The sequence below is a fragment of the Ambystoma mexicanum genome, chromosome 2p (assembly GCF_040938575.1).
Source record: "Ambystoma mexicanum isolate Mex_15411 chromosome 2p, UKY_AmexF1_1, whole genome shotgun sequence".
Lineage (NCBI taxonomy): Eukaryota > Metazoa > Chordata > Amphibia > Caudata > Ambystomatidae > Ambystoma > Ambystoma mexicanum.
The window spans coordinates 310,671,514-310,688,034 of record NC_090923.1 but is presented as its reverse complement, the minus strand read 5'-3'; the positions used below and the strand labels follow the sequence as shown (position 1 = coordinate 310,688,034).

The window sequence follows — 16,521 nt, the reverse complement described above, 5'->3', positions numbered from 1 at the left end:
GTCAACTTGTCGACCAGAGGGGGGATTGAAGAGGGAGACACCAACGTGGCCCTCGTTCACCCATCTCACTCTCAGCCCAGCGACAGAGAAGCAAAAGGTGTACATCGCTGCTTGGCTCTTCCTCCCCATTGTTGATCTATCGCAGGTGTGAGAAGCACTACTCACACAGACAACCATTCAGAGCATACCCTGATGACAGTATTATAAGAGATACAGCTGTCATCAATTGAACTGACAGCAACCTTGAAGAATGCTGATGACATCGAATACATTAGAGATGAAGCACATAGGCATCACTGCACGAAGTTACAGACAGGCCGAATTTCACTTAGACACAAGTAAATGCTGATGACTCACATAGTTAGAGGACTGACACACGTATACATTGTATTACACAGGAACTGCAAGATGCCTACGAATACATGTCAACAGCTTGATAACGCCTAGCCACAACTAACAGACGGCCATGCAAATAAAGTTGGAAGGCTTATGTACATTGGAGTGAATGGGAAAAGCAGGACAAACTTCAGAACACAGGGAAAGGCTGACCGGACTTCCTGTGCAGACACTGTGCACAGCCTCGCCAAGGACAATTAGGGAAGGGAAGTTTCAAGTTACCAAGAAGAAATAGGGCTCCTGTGAGTGACACAGTCAAAAATTCTCTTAATTACAAGCAAGGGAGCTCCATTTTGTGGTCTCTGAACAGATGATGAAGACAGAGCCTATTCATCCGAGCCAGACTTAGATGGCTTTTCTCATTGAACCAAAGGTAGAAGGGTACAACAGTTATACAGGTTCAAAGCTGAATGTTATATCTCAAGGCCTAGGAGAACGGAGATGGTAACTCATTGGGAATATGCACCACCTTTGGGTCATTCCCACTACCTTGAGTAGTTGCACTTGCCCTGGTAAATGACCAGAGCTCCAAGGCTGAGAAGTCCCTTTCCGTCGAATCCCTTTCTGTCCAATCCCTAACCACCTTCCACGCTACGCATACACTATGTTGCAGCGGCCAATCAACTTTATACTAACCTGTAACTTTGTATTTGTGACACAGAGGTGGTCTCAGGAGGAGCCACCAGATACGGTTTACCCAATGATCATACTAATCCCCTGTGGAGTGCATATATAGTTTGCCTCATTAACCAATCCATTCCCCCGTTAGGTTTTTGGGATGCAACTTCATTTTTGTGACATCACTGGTTAACAAAATGGAACGACAGGTGCCTGGAGAGCGAGAGTACTTGAAGAATTTTGCTTTGTTCATGTTGCGATCACTGTCATTTCAAGTGTTTAAAAAGACAGTGAACTTTGTCCTATGGCTGAATCTTCCATTTTTTGGGACAGTGGATTTCCAGGGCCCAATTCCACTTGCACGTAAACGGGGAGACTATTAATAGCTCCCCTGCCACTTTATTACAAGAGAGATACACAATTCAAAACACAATCCATTCCCTGATGGAATTTATATATATGAAGTCAATCACTGCTTCGCCCTGATCTGTATGTAACACATCACACACAAAACCTTGGCATGGATTCAGATCAAAAAGAACAAAGCATGCAACTTTCCTTCTCCTTTTATATCTCGCAAATTAAATGAGTAACCCACATCTGCCCTTAAAGACAGGTGGTTTACACTAGAACAAACAATGCTGTCCCCATTCCACAGGGTGCAGGCACCAATATATCATTATATGCAACATGTAAATCTTTTCAAACACACTATTTTGCATTGAGTATTTCAAATGGTGTACACGTCCATGTGATCTCTTCGGCCCTCTACCATGTATATGCCAAATGTTGGCAATTGGTGGTAATGCCACAAATTAGCCAAAACTAAAAAAATAAGATTTTGAAGAAATATCTAGTGCAGGGTTCGTGGTGTTTTGGACTACAACTCCCATCATCCTTAGTAAGCACTGTCAATGACGAGGGATCATGGAAGTTATGATGCAAAACATCTGGAGCCACAGGTTGCATTCTTGTTAATCTGATAGGATCCTTGGCAAAATAATGAGCAGAATCAGAATGGCGTTAGGAGATCTCAGATACTCTACAACTTAAACGTATAAAAACAAAGGACCCGTTACCTGGAAACGTGCAATAGCTGGTTACTAGTATTCATCTCTTCTTTACGAGCTAGAAGATAAAGATGTGTTGTGCATACCTGGCATAAAGGGATGCTCATCGTCACTGTCTATTTCTTTCACCTTGGTCAAAGTTCGCTTTAGCATTGCTGCCGAACCTCTGCGTTTGTTCATAGTTGGACCATCTGATAATTAAGAAAATCATTTGTAAATCATAAAGTATTATTTCCAGAATACTGACGCTGAATATATACTTCATTACCTGGCTGATCGGGTTCGTCGTTTTCTTGCTCTGCATTGTTCCTGTGTACGTTTGGCTTCACAGTAGCCACGATGACCTTAGGCTTGATTGGAGCACCTGGCGTTAATAAAGCGAAAAGTATGTCAAAGCACTACTATTCCTCCGAGGTCTGTGATCCATGCAGTTTACAGATCAAGTTGGGCAATCTGCAGCAAACCCAATGGTATGTATATTTGAAACAATAATCCAAACGTACTTGTCAAAAGCACATTACAACATCTCAAATCTCTCAAAACGTGACTTTTTCAACAACTACACCTTATCACAGGCTAATCCCAATGGAGGCACAGATCGACACACAGACCGCAAGTCACAGGCATTTGTAGAAGTGTATCGAAAAAAGTAGTGGAACTGTGGTCTTGGCAGGGGAGAGGGTAGACGGAAGCACAGTGCAATATGTGACAAGTGTTGCGGCACGGGGCATTGCAATAGTCTAAGTGACTAGTAACTAAGGCTCCTATTACAACTTTACACTTGCACAGGGAGATGAACGGACAAATCCCTCTATACAGAATGTTGAATATGGTCGTAAAAAGCATGGAAATGGTAAACAGAAAAAAATAAAAGTAGCACCGCTCCCGACCGTTCCCTCTCACTTCAATCACTGGTCACAGCACTGTGCTATTGTTAAAAAAACAGGCCCATGCGCAATCTACCCACACCTTGCACAGCTCTCTGCTGATCTGGAGCTAGGTACGAGATTTATTTTAGGTTTTTCATTTTATTATTTAGTCTCTTGCGTATGCATCCTTGTGCTGTGGTCGAAATAAGGGGGAAATGTTCGGCAGCGGTGTTCCACTATTTTTATTTTTTACTGTTAACAGCTCCCCTACTTTTTGCAACCATTTTCACCATTCTGGAACTGTTCCACTTCACCACTGGATATCAGCTACAGCTAAATTGAAATATATTTCAACTCAATTGGCTGTCAACCAGCATGACTGCAACCCTTGAAAAATGTGTTGCACATTGCTCCTTCCCTTCCTACTCTGTGTCCTGCCGGAAGTCACAATTCCACGACGTTTCTGGTACACTTCTGTTACACTTCGATCACTGTGCTTGTGGAGAGAAATGGAGCACACTATTTCATTCATTTAGATTTTTCCGTGAGCTCACTTGAACATTTTGATAGAGTTGTGTGCAGTCGGTCAGCTGATAACGAGCAGGTGGATTAACGGGGTGCAAGATGCATGTGTAATATTTCCATATGACTAAACCATCACAGGTTCTGACATGATACAAGAGGCAAACATTCCCATGTGACCCGTTAGGATCTTGAAGAGGTTGCACAGTGTGATAGTGCTGGCAGGAGAGGACGCAGGATTGTGCTGGTGTGTGGGGTTTCAAAATACCCAGACCTATCCGGCATATTTAGTATAGTCAGTGAAATACCAGCCACTCGGGGGCATGACCTTCAGAATCTAATAGATTTATAAGCACTGGCCGAAAGTTTAAAATGTGTGCAGGGAATAACAGGGAATATGTAGAGTATTTTATGTAGACCACAGGTACATACATTTAACATCATCAAATATATGACTACTGTTTTGGTCTCTCCGGAAATTCTCATAGCCCATGTTCCCTGTTTTTTAAACAAATGCAAAACAGCAGGTGATACTGATGACCGATATGTATCTCTTGATACCAAGATCTGTGATTTTAAATCTGGACCTAATGAACCGAGCAACCTCAAGTCATCTGAATGTGGAAAGAGAATTGATTGGTGGCACAGAACATCTGAAGGAGAGGCTCAAGCAGCGTAATGTAAATAACCTCCATGTGTCCGGTATCAGAGAAAAAACACATGCCGTGCTCCTTGCACCACTATGGTATCATTGTAGTTGGCCAGGATGGTAGCAGCGTTCTACCAACCTCCTTGCTCAACACACAATGGACCTCTTCCACAAACAGCACACCTGCCAGGTTCAGCTCTGTGACTTGGCTAATTTTATTTATTGGATATTTATGTAAAGTATACATTGCTGCTTACGTCATTCGATTAGTCGGAATAATGAACACACGCCAGGAGCAAACAATTTTGTTTATATCATATCATATGGGATTTATAACACGCCAGTACACATGTGTTTCAAGGCTTGACAATGCAAGAGAGGGGAACAGAGGGAGGACAAAAAACAGCGATCTTACTAGGCCTAGTGACATTGAGATTGCACAAGTGCAGGGGAGGGGGGAGGAGAGAAGTGTGAGTGGGGGGTGTGTGGGAGGATGGACAGGTGAAGGGCAAGGAATCAACATAACAAGTAGTGCAGCCAACAAGTGGCAAGTGTGACTGTTAGAAGTGCAGACAACAGGTGTCTAATAACTGTAGTAAAGGGGACTGTAGGTTTACAGAAACAGACCACAAGTATAGGGGTGTTGCCAGGAGCCAGTGTGGGTATGCAGCTGGATGGGCAGGGACCAGAGCCCGAAATTCAGAGGGTAGCCAGGTGACCAGTGTCAGAAAGGAGGTAAGCAGGGCAGAGGAAGAGAGGAGGCAGAAGCAAAGAGAAAGGTATTCAGGTGCTTCCGGAAACAGAGATGGTTCTGCTCAAGTTTCAGAGAGGTAGGGAGGCTGTTTCAGAGGGAGGCACCAGCCAAAGATAGATATCTGCCCCCAACTCGTTTCTTGGAGAAGTGACTGACCTTCAATGAGTTGGAGGTGGAGGAGCGAAGAGCGCGAGTAGGAAGATATGTCCGTAGAGCGAGTTGGAGGTATTGCGGTCCCAGGCCCCAGAAAGCCTTATGGACAATACAGAGGATCTTGAACTAGATCCTTGCAGCCACTGGAAGCCAATAGAGAGATTTCAGAGCTGGAGAGATACGATCCCTGGGCTTAAGGCCAAGGACAAGTCTTGCAGTTCTGTTCTGGAGGAGTTGTAGCGAATGGAGAGCAGAGGCAGGTAGATTCAGAAAGAGGCCGTTGCAGTAGTCCAGCTTAGAGAGAACCAGAGCTCTAGAGACAGTGAGCTTCTGGGGAAAAGTGAGGAATGGAAGAATACCTCTGAGGAGCTGCAGCAGGTAGTTTGACTTCTTAGGGATGTCAGAGATGCGAGGAGAGAAGGAGAGTGTGGAGTCGGAGATGATGCTGAGGTTCTTAGCCTCACAGGTGGGAACAGGAAGAGGAGCTAGAGTGGGCGGCCAGAGAGTGACAGGAAAGGAAGGTGCTGATGAGTCGATGAGGAGGATCTTTGTCTTACTGGCATTAAGTCAGAGATCATTGAGGTGGCTCAGGGGAGCCTGAAAGCAAACTGTCATCCGCATAGCACTGACAGTTGGAGCAGAGAGCAGCTTTGCAGTGGGCAAGAGGTGTCAGGTATTGGTTGAACAACCAGGGTGAAAGATTCGAGAGAGAGAGAGAGAGAGAGGAGAGAAGGACCCGGGTTGGACCTGGGAGGGTCGGTCAGAGCGAAAGGAGGTCAGCCAGACCAGGGCCTGATCAGTGATACCCAGGTTATCACAGAGTCGATTGAACAGGATGGCATGGTTGAGAGTATCAAAAGCAGAAGAGAGATCAAGTAGGATGAAGACAGAAGGGTGGTTATTATCCAGGTTTGAGAGCAGGTCTTCACGGATGTTCAGGACAGCAGGTTCCGTGCTTCTGGCCACTCTGAAGCCAGACTGATGGTCGTAGAGACACCCAGCAGATTCAGTGTGAAGGCTAACTGGAAGATGGCCAGCTTTTCCAAGAGTTTTCCCAGAAAAGGCGTAAAGGAGATTGGGTGATAGTTAGCCAGACAGCAGGGGTAGGCAGAGGGTTTCTTAAGAAGAGAGTGCACAAGAGTGCCTCAGAGGGGAAGGGAAGGTTCCAGTGGAGAAAGAGGGGTTGCAAACATCCACCAAGACTGGTGCGAGGGTGTCAATGTGGTTGTTGATGGATTTGGATGAACAGAGAAGAACCTGTTTTGATGAAACCTAGTCAGGGGTGAACAAAGGAAATGAAGAGAAGGAAGGAGGAGAGGCAGCTGCAGGAAGGCTAGAGGAGGAAAAAGTAAAGGAAGAAGGAGGGGAGGAAGAGAGTGGACAGGATGTCCTGGATATTTTAGATACAATGTGAAGCCAGGGCCATGCAGAGGGCCTGAGAGGGGACAGGAGAGGTAGAGAAGCGGGTTTGGATGTGAGCTCTCTTCTAAGTGTGGACAGAGTTGGTACTGCCTTTGGAGTAGGCGGCATGGCAGTTAGTCAGAGGATGCACAAGACGCCCGCCATTTCCTCTCAGCCACCCTACACTTGTGTTTAAGGGTGACGAGGTCCGAGTCGTATCAAGAGTTGCACTTGGCTTTGGGCGTCAAGCGATTCCTCATGAAAGAGGCAAGTACATTAAGAGTGTCAGAGATAGAAGGATGGAGGTTGGAGAAGGCTGTCTCAGGATGCGAGTCAGCCAGAGGTGCAGGAGGGAGAGAGGAAGTGGCAGCAAAAGCTTCAGCTGACCAACACTTCATGGGTCGGATGACCGAGAAAGTGGGTGGCAGTGCAGGCATTGGTTCGGCCTGAGGGGTAGAGAAAGAGAGATGAGAGGAGAGGAGAAAATGGTCACTCCAGGAGAGAGGAGTGGTGAGAGGGTTAGAGAGGGGGAGGTCTGAAGAGATCAGAACATCCAAGGTGTGCCCTGCAGAGTGAGTCAGGCCAGAGGGAAGAATAGAGAAAAAGAATCACAGAGGTTGCGAAAGAGGGACAAGAAGCATCCAGGTGAATGTTGAGGTCTTCGGGGAGGAGGAGGTCATTGGTCGAGGCCAAAAGGGAGGAGTAGAGGTCCGCCCACTCAGAGAGGAAGGAGGTTACCTGACCAGGCAGATAGTACGTTAGAAAGCGGAAAGGGCACCACCTTAAAAATTTAGATAAGTTGAAAAAAATCGTGAAATCAACTCACTGGTGGAAATTAAATGTTTTAAAAGGAGCAGACTGCACAAAACCCAGAGACACCTGGGCTCAAAATAGTCACATCAAAATAAGCTGGTGGGAAACACTCGGTTAAACAGCCACTCTCACAATGTTCCTCATACGAGGTTGCTCAAAATGATTCAACAATACATCCCCGATATACTGTTCAAAAGGAGTCTTTTCTTTGAGTAATATCTATTATATATTTGCTTCAAAGAAAAGGTATGCTTTGAAAAAACATTCAAATGTGAGCAGTTTTGGTTATGTTTTCTTGGAAGAACAAGCCAATGTAGGGTAATTAGTAAAATCAAGAGATTTTATTGCAGATGAAATTCTGAGTATGCAAACTCCTTCAGGGGTTTACACTGTGATGAAACAAATCATAACCCAGCCAAATCACAGAGCTATTGCCGAATAATATTAGAGTGTCAGTAGCATGATGCAGATCATAGACACAAACAGCATAACAAAATTAGTAAATTACGTGTGAAAACCAATCACAAAAATGCCAATCATAAGTACCAAAAAATAGACGTACCATATGTCAATGAGTATTGTTGTATTGAAAACAGAAAACATGGAGTAACAATGCACCTCATTGTAATTATCCATTTTTGAAAATATAAATTGCTAAAATTCGGGTACCTTGATTAGCATGCAAACAGTTTGTGCAGGCGTCTGAACTTGTGCAAGCCCTTATGGACTATAAATCTCCTAGGGAATAAATGTACATAACTAATTACAACTGTATTGCGATACTTGCATCCTGTCTCAAGTGCCCGCTTTACAAGTATTTGTAAAACCTGCATTACTTGTGAGCGTGTGGAGGACCAGCGCTGTTGAATGATTTTTCTCTCCGGTCATGGCTTCAGGTTGAAGTCTGTTATGTATGTCCAAAATACCAAGACATGAGTCTAATACTTGGGAGTACATTAATTCTATTCATCTTAAGAGTTTCTTCCTTACCTTAAAGCTCTCACGTCCATGTTTAACAGTGTAGAGCATGCATGCGGCACGCTATCAGATGCTTTTATGCAGTTGCCATGGTGTCTGCTGGAAACGGCACACTGGTGGGTGTGTCTGTGAAACCAGACGCCTCACGCCCCAACCAAGCTAAAAAAAGCCTCAGTTGGGACGTGCAAATCACCAGCAATACAGTATCTGTTTTTAAGTGGATGTTGTGAAAAAAATTCCTTGTGTCTTTAAAAGAAATTTAGAATGCCCGCTCGTTCCACGGGTTGTCAGGAAATTATACTTGCGTTGTGTAATTATGGCAACATATCGCTGTCATGACGACGTGATTAACATACTGCCTAAGCGAGTGAAAATCTAGGTCGGTATAGAGATATACAAGTTGATACGAAACCCTAAGAATTTCTGTGCAAAATCTAAATGTATAGGTGTGTAAACACGTTTACAACAAGATTTTACAATGTTAAATGACCAAAAACCCAGCCTGATATGTTCACAGTATAAATTGCATCATTACCACACATGCTAATGTATAAACCTGTTGAAAATGTGGTGTTGCAATGTTAAGAGGACATCAACTTTGCTTGGTATTGTAGAACAATAAAATTCAGATCTGACATATTTACCAGTGAATTATTCCAATGTTACAATTGTCATGCATCACATGATTCAATAGGACACCAACTTCTAGTTGATTATAACACTATCAATCATTTGGGAGCTGAAGTTAATCATGAATATTCCTTCTTTTTTGGTTGGCGAAAATTGGAAGTTCTTTGAAAAGGTGTTGTACCCTTTGATCACAGGTGAGTATGGCCCAATTCTTGTTAATGATCTTCTTAAACTGTTGGCTCTGTAATGAAAATTTCAAAACATATACAAACTGAGTCTTTCGTCTCCTTGGTGGTGGACATCGAAGTTGCACAGTTCTCTGTTGCTTTGTTTATGTCTGTGTTCGTGTACCCACATGCTAAGAACTTAGTGCTCAAGGTCACTCACTATTCTCTTGACTCGTAATAGTTGGCTGTGAGGTAGGTTTTGAATGAGACTAGGCTGATGGAAACTTAAACGATGCAGTAAATTGTTTCCGTCTATTTACGATATAGAGTAGTATTAAATCCCTTCTCATCAATTCTTATCTTTATGTCAATGAAATGAATCTCAGTTGAAGACGACTCGTGAGTGAACTGGATCTGTTGATCAATACTGTTAAGATACAATGAGTTCACTGGGCGTCACGGGCCAAATGCCAAAAATACCATCCATGTATCTTATCCACAGATGTATCTTACTTTTCCATTCTGCATGTGTTGGAACATAATCGGTTTCAAATTTGTACATAAAACAATTTGCAGATGTTGGAGTCATAGTAGCGCCCATTGCTGTGCCGGAAACTTGGAGGAAAAATTGTGTTTAAACTCAAAATAAAAGTTCTCTGAAACGAATTGAAGACGAATCAGAATACATTATTTCTGTGCTCTGATGTCTGGTGTTGTGAGAAGGATCCATTCTATTGCTTCCTGTCCAAGATTGTGTGGAATGTATATATAAAGGCTTTTGACATTGATGTTGAATAGAATGACATTTTTATCAAATGTTATTGATTCCAGTATTTTGAGTAAATGGGCTGTGTCCTTAAGATAAGTCTGTGTTTGCTGAAGTGGCTGCAAAAAGAAATCTACATATTTACCCAAGGGTTGAAGAATGCTGTTCATACATGCCACTATGGGTTGCCAGGTGGATGCAAAGCGTCTTCGGGTACTTTCGTGTAGAAATTAGGAATCCTGGGATGTTGATTGAGTAAAAATTGGAATTTATTATGGTTGATCTGTAGAGGAGGTCCCAAATAAAGCCTGAACTCCAATCGTCCATTTTGAAGTTCCAGGAACGTTCACACCGAGATATGTGATGTATGATGAGCAAATAAACCAGCAGAGAGCTGCTGTAGGGCTCTGCCCAGTACCTATTAGAAGAACAGCACCTATTGATGTACCAATACCAAGGAAACCATGGCCAGTAAGGTACCCATTGAGAAAACATCATCAACAAATGAAACGAAATGAAGATCGCCTGTGTACAGTCCCTGAAGAAACCAAAAAGGCCTTAATAGAGATGAATGGTGACGTCACGAGGGCCCGGACTGACTTACAGATAGAAGAAATGACAACCAGAGAATGATGCAAAGAGACGAAATGCCATGAATAAGGATATTGTGAACTTAAAGTAAAAGAGCGATGTTAAAATGGAAGAAGTTTAAGATTTAAGCAAGATGAAGCTATTCCACCAGTAGATACCTGATATACAATACCTGTAGATATGCTTGGAACCGCAAGAAAGCTAAGAAACAGTGCGGCTTGCTATGCTTAGTAGAAGAATAGTGCAGCAGGCGCCATTATAATAAGGTGCTTCGTTTGAGGTAGATTATGTATAAGTATATTTCCACTTTGCACAAGAAGCAGAATCAACCCAGGTTACTAAAGGCCATACGAGAAAAGCTTCACATTTAAGCAAAAATGAGAAGAGACGGCTGAAACGAAACTCAGCAGAGGCAACTCATGCCAGGAGAACCACGGTCATACCAATAGAAGAAACGAAGAGTAGCTACATGTAATTGAAACTAAGAACAGAATATCCTGCCTCTGAAAGGTCGAGATAAAAAGGCGAAGGCAGGTCGCGGTGAAATGAAAATGAAATGCACAAATTGATGGAAAAGAGGCAAATTCACAGTGTCTGAATCACGTGACCAGCCAAGAGAGAAGAGACAAGCGCTCACACCTACGCATGGCACCAGGCTAGATGGACATATCAGACCCTTTTCCAGACAGAAGATGCAGTCTCGAGGGCAACCGCAGTGAAATAATTGACACATGGCTACTAAAGTTATGATCGATTGTAGCAAGGACTGGAGTACGGGCGGGTAACTAAGGGGCACCTCGCACCTGACTGACCATTCCGCATGCTGCTAAGCAAAGTAGAAAAGTATGCATGGGGTTCCTTGGAGGAAGGGCTTAGATGCCCACCTGACCATGTTTACCCAATCCCCTCACTCCGTTACCATATACAGATATAGTACCTATAGTAAAGTTACCTTTTCCTAACCAATAGAATTGCATGATAACTTTTGAGTGTTACACGTCAATGATGAGGAGTTTTGGGTATAAATGTTACAACTTGAATGAAGTTCGTTGGAGTTGAGGCGAGAAGGAAAATCGCATCATTGCTGATATTCGTAACTCCCCGTTTTCTGTACTTGCCAAACCGTTTGAGTTGTCCTTATTGACTGGTGTTGGAGTAATAAATCTGCACCCCCATCCATCTCACGGGTGCGGCTATCTTGTTTTAAAGTGCTTCTGAGCAAACTCCGACTCTATGGGCCGGTCGGGGGTCGAGTACAGATCCAATTCAAGTCTTGTGCCTTTTTAAGGATTTTTTATAAATTATATTTGATCTCAACAGTCAGGTCTCCGTCTAGTGGAGCATGGATGTTGGTGTCTCCAACATTCCACTTCATAATCACTCATTTAGAATAACCAATGCCCCGCCTTTATCAGCAGGGCAGATTGCAATCTCCTTAGTACAGTACAGATTTTTTATGAAACTCATCTCATGTGGTTTCAAATTTTAATGGGTAGGGCGTTTGAATTTCAGCCTTTTGAAATCCTTTATTACCTTTCTTTGAAAGATTTCTGCCAATGGATAAAACCAACGACTCTGCTGAATTAACCAAAGATGACAAAATAAATCCCTTCTCCTCCTTTGGAATCTTTTCAGGGCCGGCAAAAGTAGGACATTTGAATACGAAAGGAAAAATCAGGTGTATTCCAAATTCAAAGAAGAAGATGGCACAGAAATTGGTCGGCTGAAGTAACTTTTTGCCTTAAATTCCTGATAATCATTTCCCTCTTCAATCGATGGACTATATCCATTGGTGTCAAGTTAGTCAAAAAACACTTTCAATTTTAGTTTCTTTATGAACCTGAAAAGTTCAATTTTACTATCAAATAGCGTTGATCCGTATGTAGGCACAAAACTCAAGCCTCTTTGTAGTGTCTTCTCTTCAATTGGAGTCAGTGATCTGTCAGAGATGTTTATAACAAAATTTTCTTCTGCTGTAGTCTCGATAGGGGACCTTCTTTTTGGTAATTATATGGTAATATGGTCATTATGTGTCACACAAACATGGTGTCATCACTATACAGCAACCAAAACAAGTCCCTATAGAAACTTCAAGGACAAAGCAGGGTACGCCAGTAAAAGCACAAATTCTCACATATGGTCAAGATAACCACATCTAGAAACTAGCCTGGAAGCAGAACAATTCAGACAGCAGAATACAGACAAACATGTCCATATAATGCCGGTATGGAACTACACAATTCAATATGCTGTAACAGCAGGAGTATCCGACTGATGCCAAATTAGAAACCCCAGAAAACAGAAACACAGACTTGCCCACATACAGGTCAGCACAATAGATCACATCCCATATATCCAAGAGACTGAATAACAAAATACACAACACAAATGGGCCATTTTCTCATAGCAAGAATACATTCCTGCACAACACATAAGTACCGCTAAAGCAATAGGTACACTAGTTATGGAAGCGCAACTAGGAGCTACACAACCATTCCATTCCAGTAATGTTTGACCCTATATTCAGAACAGTCTTGACAAATATTGTATATCGAAGTATTATTTATACACATGGCGGCACAACATGAACATAACACTGCCAATTTTTGGACAAAGGTCTCGACAAAAACACAACACTAGTGGCATTTCCCTCCTTGGGGCGTGGGGGTATATCCCCCCTCGTTTTGAAGGGAAGATGCACACGTGATGTAAATGTCTCTGGAACTGTGCTTTGGATTTGGGACCCATAAGTAGCGCTGTCAACCGAGGTGCTTTATTTTCCCAGGGGACTCCGATTCCTGGAGTGCAACGCCAACAGTTTTTTTCCCCCTTTTCAAAACGGAGCACTTCGTGCTGGACAAAATAAGAAGCGCCTAATAATGAGAGCCAGTGGGGTGTAGGAAGTCTGGCCTCGCCGCCTCTCATTGCGCCAATAGTGTACGGGCTAACTGACAGGAGACCACTCCTCTCTGGTTAGTCAGCGTGCTCTGCAGAGGGGGTGGGTGGGCCACCAAGTTGTGCTGCTGTGTGGCAGTGTGCTGACGGTGCACAAGTGAAGTGTTTCATTTTAATTTGTTTGTATTTTCTATACATGCCTGCAAGGGGGCTTGTCCGAGTGCGAGCGTGTATGACTGTGTGCATTTAATGAAAAGTGACAGTCCACATTAGATCAAACTGCTAGTTTGCTCTATTATAGGTAACTAGAGCACTGGGTAGCAAGGCACCCAACAGCACCTCAGCATCAACTCACCAGAAGAACCACAGGTTAGAAATAACTCAACAAGAGGTTCCACAGCCAATGCTGGGACCTCCATGTAGAATGTTGCTCGTGGAATGATTCAGCAATACTGATCTGGAAACAACAGAGCTAATATAAAACAGTGTTGTTTGTACTTATTTTGTATGCACACATGTCTAAATGCTGTAAATATTCATGGGTAAATGAGAGCATTTATGAATGTAGAGGTGAATGAGAGAGTGTATGTTTTGTGTGCGAGTGTGTGGATAAGCCATGATGTGAACCATGTGGTTGTTTGTGGGTGAAGGGGGAGAGTGGAGCGGTCCTCAGATTTTAGGGGGGTACTGGTGGCATTGCAATGTTGAATGGTCATGAAGGGTAAAGCACAAGCGACAAGTGTTGATACATGATTAGACGTCTCCATGTTCGTGGTGTAGCCTGTGAGTCCATGTTTTCCAACTGTGGCATGGCGTTTTTCACTGGGCATAAATGGGAAAGCAAATATGATCATTGTTATTACGTGGCTAGACTGACCTTCTTGATGATGCAACCAATCTGGCCATGTTTTCTAACTGTAGTTTTGCATTATTATTGGGTATGCAGTGTAAAATAAACATAAGTGTTACAATGTGGCTAGACTGGCTCACATCAGTGAAGCAGCCAGTCTGGACATGTTTTCCAACCATGGGATGGCATTTTTTACTGGGTATCCAGAGTAAAGCAAATGTGATAAGTGTTATTGCACGGTAAGTCTGGACCACATTGCTAAAGCCAGTCTGAATAGGCTATATTGATATGTCATGGCATGTTTAACTTGGTATCAAGGGTAAAACAAACATGATAAGTGGTATTATATGGCTCGACTGGCCTATGTTTGTACACCCAGTCTTGCCCTACCCTGGTACCATGGCATGTAATTTTTACTAACAAAGTCAACATGAACAAGTTCTTCAAAGGAACTGCTGGTATATATTGTTGCAGACTGCATGAATACGTTTGGGAAGAGCAGCATGTCAATATTTGTATACTGGTGTACATTGTGGGCAAAGACATCATGAAAATGCTCCTTTGCAATATTGTCAACTTTTGCCTATTAGATCTTTACAATATTCAACCATACAAACCCGATTTCCAACTGTGTGGCTATTTGCCCAATTTTCACAGAAAGTGTGCTGTAATGCACACAGTTTTAACTCATCATTTAACAAAATTCTCCTTGGGTCGGAGGGATTCCCTCTGAATATCCCTTGCCTGGTTTTAACTCTCTCGCTACACATGATCAGTCCTGCAAACATTTAGACCTCTCAATATTAAAAATGACACTATCTGCCACTGCGCAACACACTCCCACCAACCGTGTACTTTGATTTCTAAATGTCAAAGCATTGAAGCACCCATAAACTAATGTCCCATGTTGCTAAATAAAACCCCTAGGACAGTGGACATTAACACAAGGTGCACCCCCTTTAACTGTACAGTACACTTTGTAGTTCGTCCGCATAGTCGAGTATCCAGCATCAAATCCCGGATCTGATTATGTAAATCCACTAGGATCCCTCAGTTTTGTATGCCAGACCAGTTTGAGTAGTCTCACATTAATTCACACACTTTCTAAGTCTGGTGTCCATCTTCTCTCTCAATGGCACATGCGCTGCATGACAGAGCCCTGGTGCTCCATTCAAGCAACCTCACCTTTAGCCCCTTGCTTTTTTAATTAATGCTGGCATTCATCTCACCAGACTTCAGGCAAGGACACACTTGTGTTCTAAGATGATCCTCAATATCTCTTTACTGTTTATTATGGATGCTAGGAGTTCCTTTTCATTCTTAAAAATAGTCTACTTGCATTTCAGGTTGCGCTTCAGAACCCTCTTCTATGCTAATTGCAGGATTGCAAACCACGGTTGCGCTACATCCACAAACCAAGACGATCTTCGCCTATGGCAGCTTTGGGCTGGGCCAGGAGGAGGATGGAGGAGCAGAACACACATCCAAAATAAACAGGGTGCAACCGTATTATTTTAAACTAATTGAATGGGGTGAGGGGATTAAAGGCACAAGCAGGATTACTATCAACAGAACTGAACTCCTAGGTAGAGTCAAGTACCTGGATCAACATAAGGAGTCATTAAACAAAAGGGGACTAACCAGTAAATTCCACGGACTTGGGTATATGTAAATAGCCTCCAGTCGTGTAAGAATATTTGAGTAATTGCCATCTGGCAAGGGTGTAGATGCTCTGAATTGTTGATTTTTATTAATTAATAAAATGATGTGGGTCATTCCATCTCAAAGGTTAATCTGATTATTAGATCCCACTTTCCCAAGCTCCAAAAGCATAGCGAACACCTGTGCCTTGCTCAATCAGTATTCTAATTTGCAGTGCCTTTTCTCCAGTGGCACAGAGCAGGTTCAGATCAGATGCACACTTGACGGCTCTAGTGACAGCTAAGACTCTTCAGCAGAGGTGCTGTATTTAACCTCTTAAGTGCCAGGCTATTATGCAAGTCTATGCAAAAAGGATATGCACCCCGTTATAAAAACGACATAACTTTGAGAATGCTATCTGGTTGCACATTAAATAGTAACTTTAAGCCATACCCGAGTTCGGGACATGGTGGTGGGTATCTCTCCTAGCTATCCCAGCCACTTGATATCACACATGTGTCAGCCTTGTGAGCACAGTTCAGCTGTGGTGGAAGGGTTATGTGCATTCCCTCCAGCCAAGTTGCTTGCTGGTCTAAGAAAGGCTGAAGCCCTGGGCGTTGTGTTTCTTTGTTCCTTCGTGAGGGCATAAAGACCCTCCCCAGTGTGACAGTTACTCCACAGGAAGCTTTCATGGGAAGAGAAATCAAAGGGCACACTTCACAAAATGACTAGCATCACACCAGGGTCCAGGCAGTTTC

The 16,521-nt window shown here is 43.1% G+C and overlaps 1 protein-coding gene across 3 annotated transcripts in view; it reads right to left on the bottom strand.

Annotated features, from left to right (window-relative positions):
* Window positions 1-16,521, bottom strand: part of TMEM40 (transmembrane protein 40) — a 413,366-nt gene that overhangs the window by 203,863 nt on the left and 192,982 nt on the right. For all 3 annotated transcript variants that reach the window (XM_069643616.1, XM_069643619.1, XM_069643617.1), the window contains 2 exons: window positions 2,353-2,448; window positions 2,171-2,275 (listed from right to left, as the gene is read on the bottom strand). In XM_069643616.1, coding sequence (XP_069499717.1) covers window positions 2,171-2,275; window positions 2,353-2,448 — 201 coding nt within the window. The remainder of the gene's footprint in view (window positions 1-2,170; window positions 2,276-2,352; window positions 2,449-16,521) is intronic.